The following is a 22419-nucleotide window of genomic DNA, read 5'->3' on the forward strand; positions in this document are numbered from 1 at the left end:
AAAGATCACCGTGCTGCCAAACAGAGATAAAATAACAGAAATGCAGCAAATATCTGAGAACATACTGTGGGGGCTTTGGCCGCGGCTGAACACAAGCTCAGACTTCCAACATTGTGAGCGATTATCTCTCGATCAGGTCTCTGCCACCTTGACCTCCTCATCTTACAGATCTGAGGAGGAAATATATTGTGTGAGCGGTGGGATTTTAGAGAAGTAGGAAGTGAGTTCCATTTTGTGCTGTAGAAATGTACTATGAAATGGCTCGATGAAACCCTAAAATATTATGGTGTTCAGATGATTACAATTGGAATGGTTGTTTAATTATGTGTCTCAAAAGCCTGAAAAAAACAAGACAAGATGGACTATTCAAATTGTACTTATTGTGATTACTCTAGTGGTATATTAAATGTTCTTGTCAGTGATTTATTAATTTTGTTGTAATGACAATGAAGATCTGAAGATTGTGGCTTATATTAATTTATGGTGTCTTGTAAACCCATATGGGCAGGGTGTCGTTGTATGCAGGATGCAGTAATTAAAAACTTAATTGCTTCATTATCATATATTTCATTATATATTTTGACTCTTATTCTGATCATTATTTACTGCACACTAGTCTTTTAAAGCAAGAATAACACCTTGGATTTCTCTGCACATATTATCTGTGATAAATCAGCCTGTTCTCACTTCCAACTCATCAAATACTGCCGCTTTGTCAGTAATTTGGGCATCAGAGACCAACGCACAGAGGCACTTTTCATAGCAATATGATACAGACCGGGTGTGTCAGTTTAGGAGACAGCGGGCAACAACCAAAGTTGTCAGATACCGCCATTATGTCAGTGGATGTCAGCGTCAGACAGGGACACACAGAGGCACCCTTTGCCACAGGATGGTACGCAGGCGTCTATTTGTAACGCGGTCAGCAACTGCCGTCATATGAAAAGCAGCAAAAAAGTCTTTATTGGGTGGACTGGTGGTTCAAACAAACTCTGGACTTTCACCTGGGAGCCCATTGTTTGGTATCTATGTCCCTTTGCTAAGTCCCGCCCCTGGACGCAGACTGGCCAATTATAACGTAGCATCGGGCCGGCTCAGACACAGCTGTGCTCTGTTGACTCTAATGCAATTGTTTCAGATTTCCTTCATTTTCAGGCTGGTTTTGTGGATTTGGAGCTAAATGTTGTGCCTGGGGCACGTCGTGTATTAATGATACTTGTTACCTGGAGAGGTTGGAAAAAGATATACGTTTCTTCCCTGTTCCAAAACCAAAATCAAACCCTGAAAAGTGTAGGGTTAGCTAGCTAGCTACTGAAGATATAGCTTACTGAATGTATACACATGCTGCTTTTGCTTTTAATGATTATAACAGTGACAAAAAGACCGACCCTGCTGTACAGGAACCAGTGAAGGGAAGCAGGGAAACTTTGCTGATATTCAACCAGCAGTGTGTCATCATATTGTGCTCAAATGAACGTTGTTTGACGTCCCCCGGAGATGGGGAAGGTCCAGGTGCTGGCAGCAGCACAGGGGCGAAGCGAAACACCGTTCATCTGCACACACTGTGATGCCACACAGCTGGTTCAATATCAGCAAAGTTTCCCTTTATATTCATTGTCTTGTGTGGCGATCAGCAGTGATGTGGTGGTTCACTTTTACACTGTGATCTGTAGCCTATAGTTCGATTTTAGCTTCTAACTATCTTTGTCTTTTTAACCTGTTGTTGCTGCTGAGTCAGTTTGACATCCTGGATATATCCTTCAAACACAGACAGTCTGCTTCTCTCTGGAATCACTGTTTCATTTTTCCAAAAATATGACAATATTTCTTCAGAAACAGCTTGTTGAACCATCACATAGGGGCGGGGCTTAGAGAAAGGTCAATTTTAAGTCAAATGGTGGTATTTGACAGTTTGGGATGAGAACTTGTAGGATAAACAATGCCTTTAAAAGCAGATACAGTTGTGTTTAGCTGTAGGACATACGCTCACACTGCTAATATTGCTATGGTACACTTGCACTTGCATGTATACTTTATGGTACTTTACTGTACAGGAGAAAAGCCCCATCATGTCAGAGGGTATTCAGACAAAGGTTATTTTTATTTTGAAGTACATGGAAGATAATCCAGTTGAGCAATTGTCCTCGTGCAGCTGCTGGCACTGTTAAACTGCGGTTGGTCATATGATTGCATGGTGTCATTCCAGATGTTGGCTCTCTTTGCTCACCCTCATCTTACCCTCACCTCTCCTCCACCTTTGTCTCTGTATGCAGCTCAGAGCGCTGTGCTGACCTTTGTTCATGTATGCTGCTTTGAGATTAAGGATTTAGTAACCACTGAGCAGTCAGTGCTGCCGGTAGGTGATGAGTTCAGCATTTTGAATGTTGGCACTTCCCATAATAATGATAATTCAAGTTCAAACATGGTGCCAGATACAACAATAGTCTGTGTTATTGTAAGTATGAGTTGCAATTGCAATCTGTGTGAAGAAATGTGCCATCTTTGCAGGTTCTACTAGTGTAATATAAAATGTAATAACAAGAATCTATTCAGAAGAACTGTACATGACCTCAGGAACATTCTTGTAATAAAGTTTTATCATCTTTGTATAATAGCCCTGCAGAATTATTGTTAGTTTCCCTGTGTTGATTTTTGTATTGAATTATATAGATGAATTTAATGCACATAATGTGTCGCACAGCCCACACTGATGCCAGCATTTTCAGATAAACATTATCTATTGTGCTCAGTAGGCGTTTGCTTGGAGCAATGGCAGCTCAGGGTCACATTGGCCTTCGTGACTTCTTTCTGTGGGGTATGAATCGTCACCATGTGAGGCAAAGAGAAAAGTAAACAGCTACTTGCATTAAAACGAACGCTTCCTTATAGGTGTAAAGTTACCGGGCCTGTCTCAACACGTCTCAAGAAGGAAATAGAGTAGTTAGAGTTACGAAAGCATTTAAATAGCCATAATTGAGTTTTCCTGTGATGGACAGAACAATACACCCTCTTCTTTTTCTTTTCCTTCTATAGCTTAAAAGAATTTAATACAATGAGCGGCTGGCTTTTTAAGAGATTTCAAGGAAGTAGCATGTGACAGGGTTTGCCACACACCCTCAGCAACTCTTCATATCAACACACAGATCATAGTGAGAAACAATGAGGATGAAGCTGCTGTATGTGAACTTTACAACTGCAAAGGACACCTTGCATGTGGTATTGAATAGTTTAACACGAGCTCTCCTGATATCTGATCTATCCAGTGTGAGTTTCATAGTGAATTACAGCTGATTACATCTCCTCATGCCTGGGTGTGTGCCCCACTGTACTTAAAGCACGCCATCAACGATGTTAGGAACATTCCTCTTCATTTCCTAATCACAAGCATAATGCTGGTTCTCGTGAAGAATGGTACTAATTCAAAGAAAGGGGAGCGAAATGGAAAATATGACATGTTTAGAAATACATCCTATTGTTAATTGGATAAAAGAAAGTATCCTGGTTCCTGTTCTGTTTGTGCGAGGACAGAGTGTTCAAACAGACTGCATAATTTGACAATAAAAAAATGTTGATCAAAGCTCTTAAAACTAAAACCTCAACTAACGAGTGGACCCTACAGGGATACTTTGCCGATTTTCAACCATCTTGGTATCATATTAATATGTGAATATCGCTCCATCTTCACAAGGCCCAGATCTCTCTGCTCATCTCTCAGCTCAAATCTGCTGGATGACACGTGTCACAATATAAGAATTCTTGAACAAGAAGCAGGTGCCATACTGGTTCCTGTATTGTAAAACACCAAGGCTGAAAATACTGAGATCAAATGGTAAAACTAAGCAGTACTAATCAAATATTTAAAACTCTGTTAACGTTACTGCGCTGCCTATTTCTCTCCTCAAACGTTTTTAGAAACATGTTTTACCATTTAATTTGAATTCAAGATTGTTTTTACCATCTGGCTGCCATTTTGATTCCTCTGAAAAACAACCAAGCACGTCACTCACCAGCCTAGCTATTGTGGCGCATTGCATTGTGGTAGTTAGAGGTTTGAATGCAACAGCCCCTTTCCTCAGTTTTCTCTGGTCATGTAGCACTACTTTAAAAAATACTTGTTCTTTTCCACTGTATAGGCATTGGCAGTAAAATACTTATTAGAAATAGTAGACATACTGGGAATTATGCTAACTGCCTCTCATGCCCAAAGTTAGCTGTCATGTCTGTATGCTAAACAGTGCTAGTGCCAGCAGACTGTTAGCTCGGCCTAGCTCAAAGACTAGAAAAAGAAATCAAACTCCGGCTACAAACACCCCTAAAGCTCAATAATTAACACATTATATCTTAAATAGTACAAAAACAAAAGTTTAAACACTGCATGCTGTTTTTCTGTTAACTCTGAACACAGAAAAATTAGCTCTTTCCCCTTGCGCTAAGCTGAGCTAAGCTAAGCTAAGGTATGCTACACGCCAGAGAAAGTTCAAACAGATTGTCAGTTAGTTCAGTTAGCTCATAAAACTAAAACCTAAACAAATGAGTGGACCTCAAAAGAATGGTTTGACACTATGGGACATTTCACTTATTTCATTTCTGTTTCATTTCCTTACTGCCAAAAGTTATATGAGGAGGTTGATACCACTGTCATGTCCTTATGCTAAATACGAATCTAGCGCCGGAAAACGGTTAGCTTAGCCTAGCACAAACACCGGAAATGGGGAAACTAGCTAGCTTTGTCCAAAGGTAGCAAAACCTAACAACAAGAACCTCTCAAACTCACTAATTAACACATTATATCATATTATATATGTTAATACGTACAAAGTGTATTCCTTTTTCTCTTACCTTAGGAGAGAGCCAAGCTAGCTGTTTCCCCTGCTTCCAGTAGTTGTGCTAAGCTAAGCTAAACACCTGCTAGCTGTAGCTTCATATTCGCCATACAAATATTAAAGTAGTAATGTTAAAAATCTTTACAAGTAACTCTCAAATTATTCTTTTTTTTTCTGGTCAAACTGCTGTTTCAAATTTGTCTTTTTTTCCAGCCGCAGATTACAGAATGTTTTTTCCATTAAAATATTTTTTGTGTGTTTTAATGCTCATGTTATATCAAAGTTATTGTAAGCTTCTGACTTGTTAATAGCGTCATGTCAACATCCAACTATGTCTGGCCTCACACAGGATAAATACTGTGTAATGTAAAGTATTGTGTCCCTTACACTAACAGCTGTCAGTTGCATTTTATAAACAGTATTGCCAGTGAAATGAAAGTAAAAGCCAACCCCAGAGTCACATTGCTATATGTGCATTTTTTGGTGCTGGGTTCGCAATTTTCAAAGCTTTCCCTTGGATGTAAGGTAGTAACATAGTTGCAAACATAGAAAAATAAGAAAGTAAGGCAGAGGGTAGGGTCTCTGCAGATAAATACACTGCCACACACCTCAAGTGGGTCGTAAGTGATGACTGAGAGGGATTACTTTTGTATCTATGAATTGTTTTTTTAGGAAAGTCCTGCATAGTATACCTTTGTTTCCCATCTTTACCATACCAAAAGGCATAAATGTGGCATTATCCTGCCTCTGTCTTGTGTTATTGGACATCTGAAGTTCAGGCAGAAGTGAATGCAACTTAATTTTGTGGCTCCAAACCAACTGAATCCAATTTCCCAACATTTTCTCAGTGTAATTTGGTGTGCAGTGTGCATTAAGTAAAAGCTGGGTGAGTGAGTTACTTTGGTCCCATCTAGTGGACGAGGAGTGAATAACAAACCAAAAAAGGCAACAATAAACCCCACAGGAATCAAGCAGCTCGTTGTGCTGTATATCCAATCATCCTGCTTTTAATACAAAGTCAAGATACAATATCTACATCCATGGTTTGAAAGGAAAGAACAGGTACATAAGTGAGGGGGATGGCGTCGTCAGAGCTGGCCCTCAACACATTTCATATTATGTTTCGTGTGTGCGCCTTTTTATATTTCTCTTGACACAATAATCATTAGAAATCGAAGGAATAACATATTTCATATATGTCACACACTGTCAAGACTTCTGGACCACACATAGATTTCATATCAGAATAATTTCAGGTATAAACAATAACTTTTGAGGGTGTGTGTAGCTGGGCAATTCCTAACCCATTCTCTGTCAAAAATACACTTGCTACCATGTGCTTTCCAGCAAACTAAATACCAACAGCTTGTCTGACAACAAGTCTGCTCTATATAGCTAATTTCTCTGATGCTCTTAAATCCATCGCAGTGGGGCGGACCATACCTCTGTTGCTACGATCACACCACTGCTGTTGCTATGGAGGCTTAGTGGGGGAGGGCATCAAAAGGGCATCACTGTAAACTTAAACTAGGTCTGCCTCTAACGTACATCTCTAGCTAACTAGTCGGACATCAGTAATCAGTATCAAATAGCACCCTACACAGAGGGCATACTTTATAATAATAATAAAGCAAATAAAAAAGCACCAAAACTGACCATTAAAAATAAAAAAAACAAACAGTGACAATATCATACTTTAACATTGGCTCGCCAAAGAAACATCTTATTGGTTATAGTTGCTAAATATCCCAAATAAATAGATTAAAAACAAACGTAAAAAGTAACAAAATAGAATAATAAATATCTTAAAAAATCATATGAAATAAATATGACAAAGTGAACGATAACAATAAGGCTTTTTTTTTTTGCGACAATAACAACTACATCACATCCAATCCCACGTTATATCTTGTGCTCAGACGTATGTAACTGTACTGTATAGGACTCCAATGATAAGACTGTATGTACAAAATCGGTGAAATCGCCCGAGATGTCTGATACACTGGAACATCGCTGTGCTCGTCAATCACCACGTGGGACCAATTATGATTATATGTCAAATCAAGAAAAGATATATATCGATATCACGGACTTGTGCGGTTGTACTGGAGAGGACAGAGGGGGGAAACATCATTTGGTTAAATCGGGATGTTCTGTACAGTGAGATTTAGGAACAGAGAGAAATTGAATGCATGGAGGTGGGGAGGTTGGGTGAGAGGAAGAGGACTGTTGAAAGTGAGCAATTCAACACTTGCGCTGAATATTTTTTGGGGGGATTTCTCTCATTATCTTTCACTGCCAGTAGCCTTAAATAGTAAAACACCAGACTGATTTAACTGCAAAGTCGTGCAATTCAAGTAGGTAAGCTTCAGAGGAGGAAAATGATCAGGAAACAACTTTCATCCTCGGTTTAAGATACTGTATGACAATAAAAGTTTAGCACACAACGCATGAACATTAAGCAGCATGTTGAAACACAAGTAGTAAGTCGGCGTAAGGCAAAGACGTACAGTAAAAACACACAAAAATCTGCAGAGATGGGGGATGTGTTAACGGGATCGAAGCTTTTTCATTAGCGTCTCTTTCAATAAGCCACTGCTGAGCTGACACAATGGGGGCTGACGTCGAGAGGAAGATGAGCTGGAGGATGAACGAGGACTACAGCAAATAGCAAGCAAGCTTTGTTTAACGAAGAACGCAACATCTCGGCCCGGTTGAGGATATGACGGGCTCTAATCGCTGCTCTGAGGCCGGCTGTTACTCAGCGAGGACGCGATTTGGGGAGCGTGAACTGACCCTTGGCCCAGTGTGTTAGGAGCGGTCTCTAGTCTGACTTTATGTTATGCTGGATAAAAGAGGGAGCCATCTCTCCTTGTAGGCCACAGTTCATGTTCACGCTGCGTGGTTTCTCTTGGCACTGTGCGTCAGGTAAATGAGCATCCACATGCTTCTCCAACAGTCCTCAGGGTGTTGAGTCCCTACTGTAGGCTTCTGCTGAGGCATAACCTAGTCATCTGCTTTAAACTATAATCAGAGCTACCTGTGGCAGCATGTAGACACCTTTGAAATAGACTCACGGACACATAGAAATGTTCACCTTTGCACTTTGTAACCCCTTAGTACACCAAACCAATAGATACAAAGTTGAGGATAAAAAGCCCATTTAGGGTGCAGCAAATATCCAGGCTCTTTGTGTTGTTTTTTTGTTTGTTTTTGTTTTTTTATACACATATAGTATCATAATTCCTGTTCAGAAGCCGTTTGTATTTCACTGGTTCATATTGGAGATAGCTGACCACAACACACATGTATTATACGTCCTTCACACTGGAACACTGAGGTAAGTATATGGATTACACATGGATAGTCTCCACACCCACCAGCTCCTCAGGGAGACCCCTGGTGAGTGTGGGTGCTGTCAGACACAGAGTTCTTGTTGCTGTTTTTGTTGTTACTTTTTGTCCTTGTCGGTGTAGAATTCATCTTTGAGTCTCGCTCCCAGGAAAAAAAGGTTCAATGTTCACGTTGTTTCAGGCCGTCTTTCTCTTGTTTTCACTCGTCGGTTTGTTTGTGGACCTCGAAGCGGAAAGATGGATGGATGGTTGTCTCTTCACTTACGTTGCATAGTGGTCAAAGCTACCCAGGTACTCCAGAGCAGCCTGGTAGCAGAACTGGTACTCGTCCTGGGTGAGACACAGAGTGAGAAATCATTGCCGTACACGGGAACAGACTTATTTTTAACGAGAACTGCAACAGAGGCTTTACTGAAATCCTGACTTTACTGTTTGTTGGAAATTCTAAATGTCACCATCTATCTAATCTCTCAGTTTGGTGGTTTGTCAAATTAACTAGAGGATTAAGTGTTCCTTGTAAGATTTGTATTTGCAGACTCACATTGCACTTATATCTTTTTTCTTATTTGCTCATTAAAACTCAACATTTGCGAAAACATGGATAGCTTCAAATCAGTCAAACAGTAATAAGGATATTGAGGAATACAAATTAAATTGGCACACATAGTATTTTAAAATATGAGTACACACAGTTGGAAGAAAATGTGCATAATACAGAAGGCCAAATATGTAAAGCCACGTTTTAGAAGTTTTTTTGGCTGTAAAGCACAGGTTTTATGTCTCTCAGAGAATGTTTTATATTATATGTATCAGCTAACTGATAATATTATGCATGTTTACTCCAATAGCATCGTAAAAAAAGTCATCAGAGTGTAACAGAGCTTGTGTTTTTATAAACAAGCCTGCCTTAAAGAAATCACAGCAAACCAAATGCCATCCACTAACATTATATTTGGGAAAAGGCAGACATCTTTCAGCAACTCACACCAAAGCAATCTCCATTAATAAACAGTACAACAGGTGAGAGGGAAAATGTATGTTTGATTTTGTGGTGTCCTGTCCCTTTAAGCAGCACCATTAGTGTGCTATAGCAGTGCTTCCCTCACTCATGTCTCCGCCGTGCTTAATGAATCAGTAAGTCCCACATGCTGTTCAGTGTTTACCTCAGTCTGCACCATGGCGGGTCTCTGTGTGCGCAGCATTTTGACAGTCTGGAAGATGTCCACCGCCCCTTCGTAACGCATCCTCTCCAGGACAATACTCAGAGTGATGAAGACACCTGTCCGCCCCACGCCAGCACTACAGCCATAAGGGAAAACATTTAAATATAGTTTACAATGTGTTAGTAAACATTGTGCTGCATTCAGACCAACCCACAGCAGTTATTGTGCAGTTAAATGTACTTTTTATAGAGTGGTGCAGGGATGGTGGGGGTTTTTTGTTTTGGAGGCTAACCAGGATGTTAGCATGAACCTGGTTCCTTCCACAAAAAGCCACAATTGCAGTAAAATAAGTTAAGGTTTGTGATTCTTACATGTTTTGTTGAGCAAGATAATCTTAAGACATGAACACTTTTAACCACAAGTAAAAAGCTAACGTTTGGCTACAAACAAGCTACACAACGGTTGTATGACCTAATGTCACAACCACAACGATGATGTAACGCCGCGTTCTTCGTGATAGCATTCTATGTCTCATTTAGCCGCTTGTTAGCAACCATCTATTTACTGACACAATTTAAGTCATAGAACAAAACATTAAACTTTCTAAAGCTCGTCTTAACCATAGACTTTATTTCAGGCATCTAACCAAACACCCATTCAAAAAAACCCATTGACTTCAACACGAAGGAACTGGATGTGCTAAAATGCTAACTCATTTCTGGGTCTGAGGACTTCTTTTATGCAATTATTCAACTGTGCAATATTTTTAACCTCTTGAATGTATATATTGATTCAACATACAATGCACATAACTGTGCAACTCTAATTCTACTGTTGGTTTTTTTTACTGATGTATATATTGTAGTTAAATTTTCAAACTTACATCCGATAACGATATATATTCTATTTTAATATTTTAGTACTAGTGTTAAACACGGTGGTATAATGCTTTATTTTTACACACTTTATTTCATACTCTTATTCTTACCTCTTGTAATTCTCTATTCTTTACATTAGAGTAACTGTAACAAATTATAATTTCCTCTCAGGGATCAATAAAGTATTTCTGATTCTGATTTCCTGCCCCACTCTTTTTACAATTAATAGCTTCATCATGAGATGTGAGGTCAAACCCGACTGCTCACCTGCAGTGAACGCTGATTGGTCCGTCCTGGCCAAACTGCTCCTTGGTTTTGTGCACTTGGCCAATGAAGTCGATGAAGCCCTCCCCAGATTTGGGCACACCTTGCTCTGGCCAATCAGTGAATTGGAACTGACGCACTGTCCGTGATTGGCCATCCTGAGGGAGTGAGAAAAATGAATAATGAAGAAGGATCTGAGGTGTGTTTTCAACACGCAGAGAGATGTTGTAGTTATTGTTTATGTGAGATGATTATTTCAAGAGCTATTAAAGAGCTTCTTCTTGCTGTATTGACTGAAGAGTGAGATTCTGCCAGGCAATATCCTTTTTTCCTTCTAATGATTACTGTTATCTGATCCTGGATCAGTGGCTGTGGTTAACTTCAAGCTGTAACGTCAGTGCGTCTGCTATTGTCAGCCACTCAGTAGGCAATTACATCTTTTCTCTTCTGCTCAGCCTTCCTGACTCCCCTTTAATGGAGATCAATAGAGCATCTGTCGATGTGGCGTCAGTGCAGGACAGGCTTAACTGGAGTTATCTATGACTGGCTGATATGTGCGCGAGAGCACGTGCACGCCCTCACTCACATACACGCATGCTGTCAAGGTGATCTGGAGACAGCAATGGTTGAATAAGTGATCACGGGCTGCCTGCCGAAAGTGTCTACCTGTTGTATTACACACATTCACATACAAAACACACACTAACCAACACACACTACAGGTCGATAGGACATGCTTTGCCCCGCTGCCTTCTAACAGCACTGATGGATTGGGAATAGAGCAGAAAAGTCAAAGAGTGTAACGTGACACTGCTGTTTGAATACAACATACAACAGGAGAACAAGTCATTAAACACACAGACGCCATGAGCTCACCCTGGCATCCGTAACTTTGAACTCCCGCAGGATGTACTGAGGCATGTTGTACTCAGCCATGGGGTCCACCACGAAGTACTGGTACCTGGCTGAGCGCTCGGCGGGCCAGTACTGGTGACACTTCTCCTGAGAGAGAAGGAGAAAACAGGATTGATGACTTTGTGCACAGGGCTAACACTGGCTATTATTGGTGGCACTTTGTGTGTGTGCATACTCACCCGTCCCATTTCTCTCAGCTTAGTGAGCATGACCACTATAGTGGAGTTGTGCTCCCACAGCATCCTCCAGAAATCCTCCGTAGTCTCAGCCAGTGGACCCTGTGTGGCAATGTAGCCTCTCTGCTGCCTACACACAAACACACACACACACATTCAAGAGGTATTTCACTGCAGGAAAGATGGTTTCATATTACTGCAGTAGAAAGATGCAAATACTTTTGAAACTGGTGCTACATGAGCTGGAAAACGGAGAAAATTGGCTGTGGCATTCGCTTTTGCTCAAGAGGTAGAAGACCTATAACTATAAGAATGCACTGCACCACATCAGACCAATAAACGCTCCTTCTTGTAGGTGGTGTAATGTGAGCTTGTCCGTTTCAACACAGGAAACAACACAGCAGCTGGCTGGTAATGAGTGATCTTGCATTACAGTTAAACAGTAAGCTAAAATATGTTTCTAAAGACATTTTAGGAGAGAAATAGGCAATTCAGTGGCAGAAGCATGGTTTATATTTGAGTTTGTTCTCAAACTCTCGCTATCACAGCCAAACAGTGCACTAAAATATGTTTCTGAAGACATTTTAGGCAATACAGTAACAGAATCTTGGTTCATATTCGATTAGCACTGCCCAGTTTTACAATTTGATCCGAGTTTGGTCTCAGTTTGAGGGAGAGAGGGGCATAGCAGGTCTCTCTCTCTTGATCCGCTGGCATTCAAAAATGCAGAAATACAACCTGTAGTTCGAGCAACAGCCCAAAATCGGCAAGCTATCCCTTTAAGAAGCCACCTCCTCCCTTCATTCTCCCTGTTTCTCCCTCTGTCAAACATCAGACTGAAAAGCGGGTCAAGCTTCAGGCAAGAAGAGGAACAGTCAAAACATGTGTGTACAACCACTATGAATGCCTGAATCATCAGAAGCGCTGTGACCGAAGCGAGTGCCGTGCAGCGAGACAAATAGCGGGAACATGTATACAGTAACGACAGATTTGACAGGACGTGACAGGTGGAAGCGCTGTAGTGAAAACCCATCCAATCCATTCACTCAGCGAGCTGTCACGAGAGGACGAGAGGATCAGGTCATATTAGTGTTTCCGGGACAGGAGCATACCTGTATCCGTCAATGTAACTGGCGTTGATGTAGTCAGAGCCCTCCAGGCCTCTGATTGGCTGGAGGCAGACGCGGGTGGTTTCATAGGGCATGATGTTGACCAGTCGGTTCTTGAATTTGTTGCAAGGCAGGTTGGCTGTGACAAACCGGGACGTGTGGGCTTTGGTGTTCGCCAGTCGCTGGATGGGGAGAGAAAATGGGAACGTGTGATGATGTTTTTTCACTTTGAGGGACAGATATCACCATGAAACCTCCCCAGCTCATTACTTACATTAAAAAAAATATATTTTTTTGTATTACAAGCATTACAAAATGCAAATGAGGCATTATCTAATTAAATATGCAATAATTTACATTAATTTCCAAACATTTCCAAATCTGAACACTGGATAAATCCAGGTTCTTGTTGTCCAAAATTCATGTTTACATTTTTACTCACTTTTAATCACTCCATAAAACAGAAATACTGTCAACAGCCATTAAAGTAATATATTTTTGCCATGTTTTAGGAATAAAATGTTCTATAAATTAAGCTATGAATGATATATGAATAAACCGCTCTGTAAAAATCTTATGAATATAGACAGGAATAAAACTTGAAAGTTTTACACTGCCTACTCCAGCCTGTGATGACTGCAACCTTATTTTAAAACTCAGTTTTAAATCTTTTCAAATAATCTTTTTATCATTGCACCCCGTCTGCACTTTTCTATTTCTAATGGTGATTTTTTAAAATTGTAAATCATTTGGTAATTCATTTTACCTTTTATATCTTTTTTTCTCTTTACTCCTTTCTGTATCCTTTATTATGTTTTATATTTTATTGCTCTGTGAAGCACTTCGAATGGCCTTGGTGTATGAAATGTGCTATACAAGTAAAGCTGCCTTGCCTTGCCAATGTAAGTGCTGAGGAAATTGCCTTTAAAGACATGCTTTGCAAAATTTCAAACATTTTTAGACCAACAATAAGACACTAAAGGTGAACAGGGTTAATCACTATGAAAGATATCACCATGAAATTTCCGCAGTTAGTTTCATACATTAAGACATTTTTTTGTTTTACAAGTTTTCAGAAATTTTATGCTTAAATGTGCAAATGATTCATTATTTTAATTAAATACATTTCCAAAGCAGAAATCTAAACATTTTATAAAGACAGGTTCAAAAACCATGTTTCATTTTGATGATATATTAAAGACCTTTACAGAGAGGATTTTGGATATTTCTTTTTATCACTGCATAAACCTTAAAATACTGTCAACAGCAAAGAAAAAAAATCAATTTTCTCCATGTTTTTAGGAATAAAATGTTACTTAAATCAGGCTATGAATGATATATGAACTGACCCTTCAGTGAAAACCTTTAGAATATAGATAGGAATGAAAATGGAAAGTTTGGTTTATGTAAGTGCTACTGATGTGGAGATTGCTGGGAAAAAAAGCATTATCAAATAAAAAAATTGCCTTTTGCCTAAGTTTCCAGGTCAGAAATCTGAACAAAAATTGACACCTAAATGTTAATTTTGGACGTTTTCTTTCAAGTAGTGTGACAGAAGACGTGTAATGGAAGCAAAATAGACCAAAATATAATAATTGACCAGCACATTTACTTGTAGTGTTTCATCTTAAATAATATTATCTAGTAAACCAAAATGATTTAGCTGCAAGAATGTAGGATTATTCAGGATTATTTTCCTGGTCAGCTACTGTAGGAGACCACTGTAAGATGACAAGATAGGAAAGAATTTTACATAAAATATTGTTAATATTTTAATTTTTTTCTCTAGGTAGGTTTACATCTTTAAAACACTAAATATTATTCAAGAGAAATAATTTCAGAAAGGAAACTCACAGACTCATGCAACATGTAATGAGGGATCATCAGTAGACATGACTTCATTTTAAGAAAGCCATGAACCAAAAGCGGTTGAACCACCTTTCTACCTCTCTTTTCAGATAAAATCTCAGAGTGTCATTTTGTATGCAAGGCAGCGTATTACATTTAAACCCTTTCCTCTGCAGTTTACCTTGAACTCCAGCTCCATGCCGGTGATGTGCTCCCCAGTCTCCACCTTGGACAGCTTCTGCATGTATGAGTACAGACTCCTGGCGGCCACCTCGGTGTTTCCGCAGGCCACAGCCTCCAGCAAGGCCTCGTGGATGAAGCTGTATTGGTCCTCCGTCTGCACCATGTAGTTCCTCTGTGAGCGCATCAGGGTCACGTGACCGTAGATGTCCACAGTGCGCTCGTGTCGAATGCGCTCCAGCATGGCATCGATGACGATGAAACAGCCGGTGCGACCAACACCAGCACTAATAGAGGGAGAGGAATGAGCAGTATATGAGTTGACAAATAGAGAGGATTTTTCTTTTTATAACTTATTAAAATAATTAGTGCTACATTTTTGCATAATATATGGGCTTATTAGCTTTTTGCCTGCAGTTGGATGAGAAGATTAATAACACTGTCATGTCTGTCCGTCAAATATGAAGCCAAGTTTAGCATAAAACAAAAGAGCAAAAAATCTGCTTACAAGCTCCTCTAAACCTCACCGATCAATACGTTTTATCCTGTTTTTTAAATCCACAGAAAAAACATAATGAACTGGACTGGACTATTGGCCGGGTGCTCAGACTACACGGAGTCATGTCAGTACCGTGATGTTTCCCGTTAACTAATGGAGACTCCAGGAGGTTGATGCACCTGGCCGAGAAACAACCCCTGACATGATTTCTGTAAAACCACAACTTTTCAGTTTTACATTTTGGTTTTTGTACGGATCAAACAAATTAGACGTAACATGTAATTTTGTGAGCCTTAGATGTGTTTTAGAAAGAGCTACACTGGGTGTTTCCCCCTGTTTACAGTCTTAATGCTAAGCTGACTATGACCTTGCAGTAGCTTCATATATAACACTACGGTTGGGAACTTTTATGAACATAACTTTTTGTGGGGGCACAGTTGAGCAAGACATGGAGTAAGACGTGTTTCTCAGGGCTCCTGCAAAACAGCTAATATTAAGACACTTCAACAACATCCACTGCACGTAATCCTATTTTTAATTTAAAAACTCTTGACACTGGTCGACAATCATTGTTATGCATGGCAGCAAGTCTCCATAAGTACAAGTACACCGTCTTCTCCAGCACAAGGCTGAAGCCTCGACACAGAGTACTCCAGGTAACCCCGCGCGACCTGCTACCCAGACAAAGTCAGAAGTTACAAACACGAACCTGGAGGCAATTAAGTCTGACATCCTCTCGTCCCTGAGATCCGATATATTAGTGGTGAAAAGGCAGGAATTTAAGAATGCCCTAACTGAAGATTTTGACGCTCTACAAAGTGAACTACGAGTGGTAAAGGCTGAAGTCGGGAACAACACTGCGGCTGTCAGATTCGAAATCAAGCAAATGAAGGGGGATATTAAGGACGTTGAGGGAGGACTCTTAACCTGGTCAGACAAAGTGGTCTCCCTACAAATCATGGTGAATGATCTAAAAGGTAAGGGAGGACTTGAAAGGACGAATGAGAATGTGCGAATCGTGGGAGTACCAGAACAACAGGGCTGCAGTTCACCCACGGCAGTATCCAAACTGTTAAGAAAATAACTTGTTGTCATATTTGTTAAACTGTCACTACAGCCGCAAAATATTATATGAGACAAAGTCAAAAAATATATAAATATCTCTAATCGCATTTGCTAGAATCTACTGTGGCTCAACCATGGCTCTTGAACTGTCGTCAAACTAGGCGTGATTCGAGATTCTGTGACTGCATTGACTATTTCCTGAAACAGATGTTTTCAGAGACACACTTTAGTGCACTGTTTAGCTGTAAAATGAGAACGTTTGTGACCCAACTGCCACGTTGTTGAGCAGAAACTCAGCACCACTCTCCAGTTGGACTGACTCTTGCATTTTACAGCAACACAGTATCAGCAAATATGACAAAAAAATATTTTTATAAAAGTTACCATCAACAGCTTACAAAGAACAGACATAACAGTGGTGTCCATCTTATCAAACTTTCAGCAAGAAAACAAATATTTCCCACAATGATAAACCTGGGAGTGTGTACTGTACCTGCAGTGAGCGATGATAGGTCCAGCGTCAGGAGGGTTGCAGGCTTTGACCCTGCGGAGGAAGTTAAGGAAGGGGGTGGGGTACTCTGGCACACCGTGATCTGGCCAGGCTGTAAACTGGAACTGACGCACCTCTCGCCGTTCACTGCTGCCACTCTGATATAAGAGACAAAAAAACAGGTCAGAAGTGTAACTTAACCTGACACATCTGCATCATGGCCAGCCAAACAAGCCATTTTTTTCATACAGTCCAAGTAGGTTCTTAATGTACGTAAAGGAATCCTATACACACTGTACATGAAGGAGTAGTTCTTATATCATATAAAGAAAGCAAATACCCCAAATGTTCCTACATTGTGCACAAACAAACTACACAATAGACAGGACTAATGCTAGCACTGCTAAACACTTCATGTGCATTATCCTCTACTGTATGACTGATCTCCTAACTTGACGTTTCGCAACACATCAACAAAAATTTTGAGAAGCGTTGCTACACTTGGAAGCTACAGTTGGCCTAGTTTCTGTGTTGGTAAGTAGGCCAGAGAGACACGCTAGTCTGGCGCTCCTAGATTAGCCCTGTGCTATAAGAAAGTGCTCCGCTTCCAACAGTGATCAAATCTCAGCGTCTGACACAGGGAGGCTGGCCTGGTTTGAGCACTCCATGAAGCCCAGACTAATCTATTCTCCGCCGTGTGTCCACATGCGCTGCTCATTCAGTGACGGCGGAAATTCATGATTACTCCAGTTGGTGTTTAACTGTAAACTCGGGAGATCAAAGCAGTTTTCACTGGATATGACAGTAATTACTAGAGGAAAGGGCAGAGCGGTGAATCAGACGGAGAAGGAGTGGAGAAAAGAGGGATGTAATTTACCTTATGCAGGGAGAGGGTGCGGACACAGAATGTGGCCAGCTCCATTGTGTCCAGCAGGGTGACCTGGATCATCCCGTACGTCTCTGTGCCGCGACTTGGCCAGTACTGGTCACACTTTATCTAAATATACAGAAAGGATTATCATCATTACTATTACAGCTTGCAGACTGAACCTCTCTTAAAGGGATAGTTCAGATTTTTTAAAATGGGGTTGTATGAAGTATTTAGTAAGTGCTTTACCTATGGTAGATGTCTGTCAGCATGCCCCTAGTTTGGAGGAGCAGCAGGAGTGCCAAAACGGAAGTAATTTCTTAGCTTGCGTGTCAAACTCCAAACTGGGGGCGTGCTGACCGCCATTACAAATTGTAATACACTGACTATGGATAAGTACCTCATACAACCCTACTTCAAAAGATCCAAACTCCCATTTGTTCAGCAAAAAGGTCCTAGAACTATAAATTGCAGGTAAACTAAGAGCTATATTGAGCGTCAGTGGGCGTCTCGCTTCCTACCCGCGACTTCTCCTCCAGGCGCGTCATCATGACGACAGAGGCGGCCCGCTGCTCCCACACCATCCTCCAAAAATCCCCGAACGTCTCCGCCAGCGGCCCCTGGGTAGCGATGTATGCATTCTGCTTCCTGTAGCCATCAATGTAGTTGGCGTTGATGTAGTCGCTCCCCAGGATACCTGCAAACGAGACACTTTGTGAGGCTCCTGCTAAACTGCAATCTGCAGAAGCGACATAATAAATTAACCTGCGTGTATGACATCAAACAGCCTAACGAACTGTTTGTTTCTGGCAGCCGGGGCTTCCAACAGAAGGCTGCTGGATGACTAGCGGACGACGACAACAAACAAACAAGACTCCATCGCTGTAAATTCATGAGCTGCAGATCAAAATCCATTCTCCTCCTTCTTGTTCTGGAGGAGTGCTGGCTGCACTTGAATGCACTCGCGCTGTTTGTCAGTCTCATGCCACTGCACACAGCCAGTCTTGAGCACTGTTTGCAATTTCAGATTTCATCCATCACGCAGCTCTCCCTCTCCCCCCTCGCTTTGTGTTTGCCCCCCTGAACACAAATACAGACCCTCCCATTAGGATCTCTAAACATCTTCTTTAACATGCTGCTCCATTCCAGCTAATCCTCACCTTCTATGGGGGCCAGGATGACTCTGGTGTGGTCGTACGCGATGACGTTGGCGTAGCGGTTTTTGGGCTTGTTGACCTCCAGGTTTGAATGCTCCCAGGTGAACTGCTGACTAGGGTCGATGGACTGGGGAAGAAGCAGCAAATACGCACACATTAAGAGTGCGTGGTGGCATATTTAGAGGTGCATTTAGGGATAATGGAAAGAGAGTGCTCTGTAATGTAGACAAGTTGCAGCAACAAATTGCAGCACTGAATAAATCATGAACATATAATCTGCACGCGGAGATACAGCCGTTAAATAACATTTGCTTTATGATGCGAAGGCTTAACAGGCTTAACATCTCTAAACAATAAGGATGTTATCCTTTTATTCATATGGAATGATAATGTATGCCTCACCTCGTACTCCTGCGAGAGCCTCAGGTTGTCGTTGGCTTTCAGCAGCTCTATGTGCTCGGCCAGCTCGCTGATGGGGATGGGAGGGTGGCTCATCATTCCTGCGCGACAACAAGGGTCAGAGGTGACGCAGGCTTCAGCTGAATAACCCAAATCACTGCGGGTCAACATCACTCATATGCAAAGATGTGAAGATAATTATACAATCAGAGAACATCACATATCATTAAGGAGCACGCTGAGGCAGAAAATCAATTTTGATCCATGTGCGAGGACAAAGTGAGGCGAGTCTTGTTTGTTTGTAAATTGTTTTTCTTTGATAAATTGCTTTCTCTGTGATCAGAGGAGCAACGAATCAGAGAAAACAAACACAGACAGAACACTAATTAGGAGGGGTTGCGTGCACACACACACCCACACACACGCGAAGGAGGCAACCTATGCCTTGTACAGTCGTTTCTGTTCACAGCTGGAGCGAGAAGAGGAGCTATAGTGAGCCGCTGTCCATTTAAAAGGCAAATAGCTACAACAATAAATCAAAGAAACACTGCTTTGTGCACAATAAACACAATCTTTTTAAGTCAGGACGCATTCTCAATGCTTCTTGAATTGCAATGCATGTCCATGTTTGAGCGTTTAACTCACTCTGCAGCTACAGCTATCAAAAACAAGCGCATATCAGCAGTGATTTTCTCCTTTGGTCCAGCACTGCAGCCCCCACAGGTAATCACGACAAAACGCTCCCGTCACGACCAAAATGACCTCAGATAGCATCAGCCGGTTTAGCTGGAAACAAATTTCATCTTTGCAGAGCATCTCAAAAAGCACAAATCTCAGGAGAGGAGAAGTGGGTGAGGTGGGAGCTTCAGGGTTGCTGCCACATGAGAGTAAAAAATTCATATGATAGCAGAGAGGAGCTGCAGTGCTTTGTTCTGTGGGTTTTTACTTTTCCTTCCTGCGAACAAGCAAAAAAAAACAACCTTCAGACCTTCATGTATAGATTAAGTTAAAAATAGCATCATTTGACTTTACACATCCTGGCGGGTTAGGGACTAAACCTTTCTCCATGGTGACACGTCTTGCCTCCCTTTCAACGAGGCCCCTGTGAGACTTCCATAAACTGCAACCATGAAAATATAGTGAGAGCAGTGATTCAGTTCCTCGAGGCCATGTGTTTTTTGGATACTGTTAATTTAATGGAAGAAGTGAAAGCGAAGCATCATCAACCTGGTGCCACGACCAAAGCAGCTGTGTTGTTAGATCTCACTCTGTGGGGGGTGGGGAGCGGCAAAATCCATGTAGTTACTTCACAGTGGGGTTTTAGTCGGTTATGCTGGCAAGAACAGAATCAATGCCTTTATAAATGATCACAGTTAACCCCCAGTTTACCTTTTGATACATGATTCTGACCGTTAAAAGCCAGCTAAGAAACATTCAGGAGTGATAAGACAGATTGATATAATTTCTGTCTGTTCTGATGTGCTATCTCCAGCCTGGCATGTGGACTGTGGGCGAGCGGAGATGATCAGATTTTGTCACACCGTTATGACTCAGCCGTGACTAAGCACTGACTGTACTACCTGGGCAGCGGCCATTTTGATCTCCGAAAGGACTGGAAGCTGCCAGGTTGGTTGTGATGCGGAGGAGTACTTTCACAATCTTGTCTGCATAATCTTACCAAAGTTAAAATTAGTCGCATGAATATTTCATCACCGAATGATGAGCAATCGGAAGTACACTTTAGTATGCAAATACAGAGTGTGTGTTTGGGTGCCTGTGTGGGCCCATGCTGCATACCGGGAGTCTGGAAGTTGATGCGTCTCATCTCCACAGGGTCTGTCGGGTGATGGGCCATCATCTCGGCGTTGCTCAGAAGGCTTTTGGTTCCCGGCTCGGAGTCCTTGCGCTTGCTGCTCAAACACCATTGAGTCAAAAGAGCAATTAGCACATGCAAACAACCAGGGAGAGAGAACCAGACTGGTGACACATCGTTAGCATGCCTCCTTGATTCGAGTAAATAGTGCATTAACAGAAATGCTGTTTTACGGATTTGTACAAGTTCTCTGTACAGGATCTGGTATCATGTAATTGCTGCGGGTTAAAACGAACAAAGAGCTTGACATTGGTTTAATCTTACCTGTCAGGTTTGCTGCTTCCAGTGAAACAAGAGCAAGGGAAGGAATAATTAAAGGAAGGAAAGGAATAGACAGATTGTTAGAGAGGAAAATCAATATTTTGCATTAGTATTCAAAAGCTTGATGGCTTGCAGCAGATAACACAGGCCTAGAGCGGGGTCAGACTGTTTGGTAGCTGTCTGAGGGGAGAACAAACTTTGAAATTGGAACAAATTTGATGGATATCAGGCTAAAAGTTGAGCATTTGTGGGAGGATAGTCAAACATTAAACAATGCCAGTACAAGAAATACCGGTGGCAGCTGCTAGCAGAATGTGAGCGCACAGCGTGATGGACAGAAACTTAATGTATCTTTAAAGAATGAGGCTAGAAATATTCAATACTTTTCTGCTGTCAAAAATTCCCCTGAAAGCAAAACTAACAATGACTTGGTCCTACAGCACCAACAAGTATTGTTAGCACAGCCAAAGCCTGATATTCCTCTGTCCACAGAGCTCCACTGTTGTCCGAAAACTACAAAGAAAACACATCAGTAAGCCACACCACTGCATCACTGACACGTTCCTTCATTATCATGGACATGGTCACTTTAGTTTGTTGTGAGCTAATCCGATATACGCCATACTGATGCCATGAATCAGTCCCTCCAGGATGTTGCAATTTTGCGATTGCAACAGTTAACGCAAATTGCTTGACCTTGCAATTTTGTCCAATCAACTTTACTACAAATGTGATTATCTAAAACAGGTAAAATCTCATATCACTGTGGAAGCACATGCTGGTATTGATTTGCTGAGGCCCTCCTTGCCCCTCTTGTCTCGGGAGTGTGAGCCCTGTGCCTCGGACAGAGTCACACACACTAGTGAGCCTTTGACAGCTTGACAGCAGTTGTGACGCTTTGTAGTTTGTAATGTTAAAAAGCTCCAGCAGTTACTCAATACAATAAACTGTGTCCAGTGTTCTGAAGTGGTCTGAAATGTCAAGTATCCTCAGTATTAAAATTTGCCTGCTCATGTTAGCTGCGGGGAAACCAGGACCTCACTAAAAATAGTCCAAAACAAATTAACTATTTACTGCCATTTGTGTAATGGTTACTAA

The 22419-nt window shown here is 41.3% G+C and overlaps 1 protein-coding gene across 9 annotated transcripts in view; it reads right to left on the minus strand.

Moving 5' to 3' along the window:
- Window positions 1-5804: 5804 nt before the first annotated feature.
- LOC126408877 (receptor-type tyrosine-protein phosphatase S-like) overlaps window positions 5805-22419 on the minus strand; it is a 106396-nt gene continuing 89781 nt past the window's right edge. For 5 of the 9 annotated variants that reach the window (XM_050074634.1, XM_050074633.1, XM_050074630.1 and 2 more), the window contains 14 exons: window positions 21325-21339; window positions 20985-21097; window positions 19191-19288; window positions 18792-18915; window positions 18153-18328; window positions 17641-17760; window positions 16767-16921; window positions 14711-14996; window positions 12685-12863; window positions 11576-11702; window positions 11358-11483; window positions 10485-10639; window positions 9340-9475; window positions 5805-8506 (listed from right to left, as the gene is read on the minus strand). In XM_050074634.1, the coding sequence (XP_049930591.1) occupies window positions 8438-8506; window positions 9340-9475; window positions 10485-10639; window positions 11358-11483; window positions 11576-11702; window positions 12685-12863; window positions 14711-14996; window positions 16767-16921; window positions 17641-17760; window positions 18153-18328; window positions 18792-18915; window positions 19191-19288; window positions 20985-21097; window positions 21325-21339 (1879 nt within the window). In that variant the 3' untranslated portion in view covers window positions 5805-8437. The remainder of the gene's footprint in view (window positions 8507-9339; window positions 9476-10484; window positions 10640-11357; window positions 11484-11575; window positions 11703-12684; window positions 12864-14710; window positions 14997-16766; window positions 16922-17640; window positions 17761-18152; window positions 18329-18791; window positions 18916-19190; window positions 19289-20984; window positions 21098-21324; window positions 21340-22419) is intronic. The other 4 variants (XM_050074635.1, XM_050074629.1, XM_050074636.1 and 1 more) reach the window with 2 other exon arrangements.

This window comes from Epinephelus moara, chromosome 21 (assembly GCF_006386435.1).
Source record: "Epinephelus moara isolate mb chromosome 21, YSFRI_EMoa_1.0, whole genome shotgun sequence".
Lineage (NCBI taxonomy): Eukaryota > Metazoa > Chordata > Actinopteri > Perciformes > Serranidae > Epinephelus > Epinephelus moara.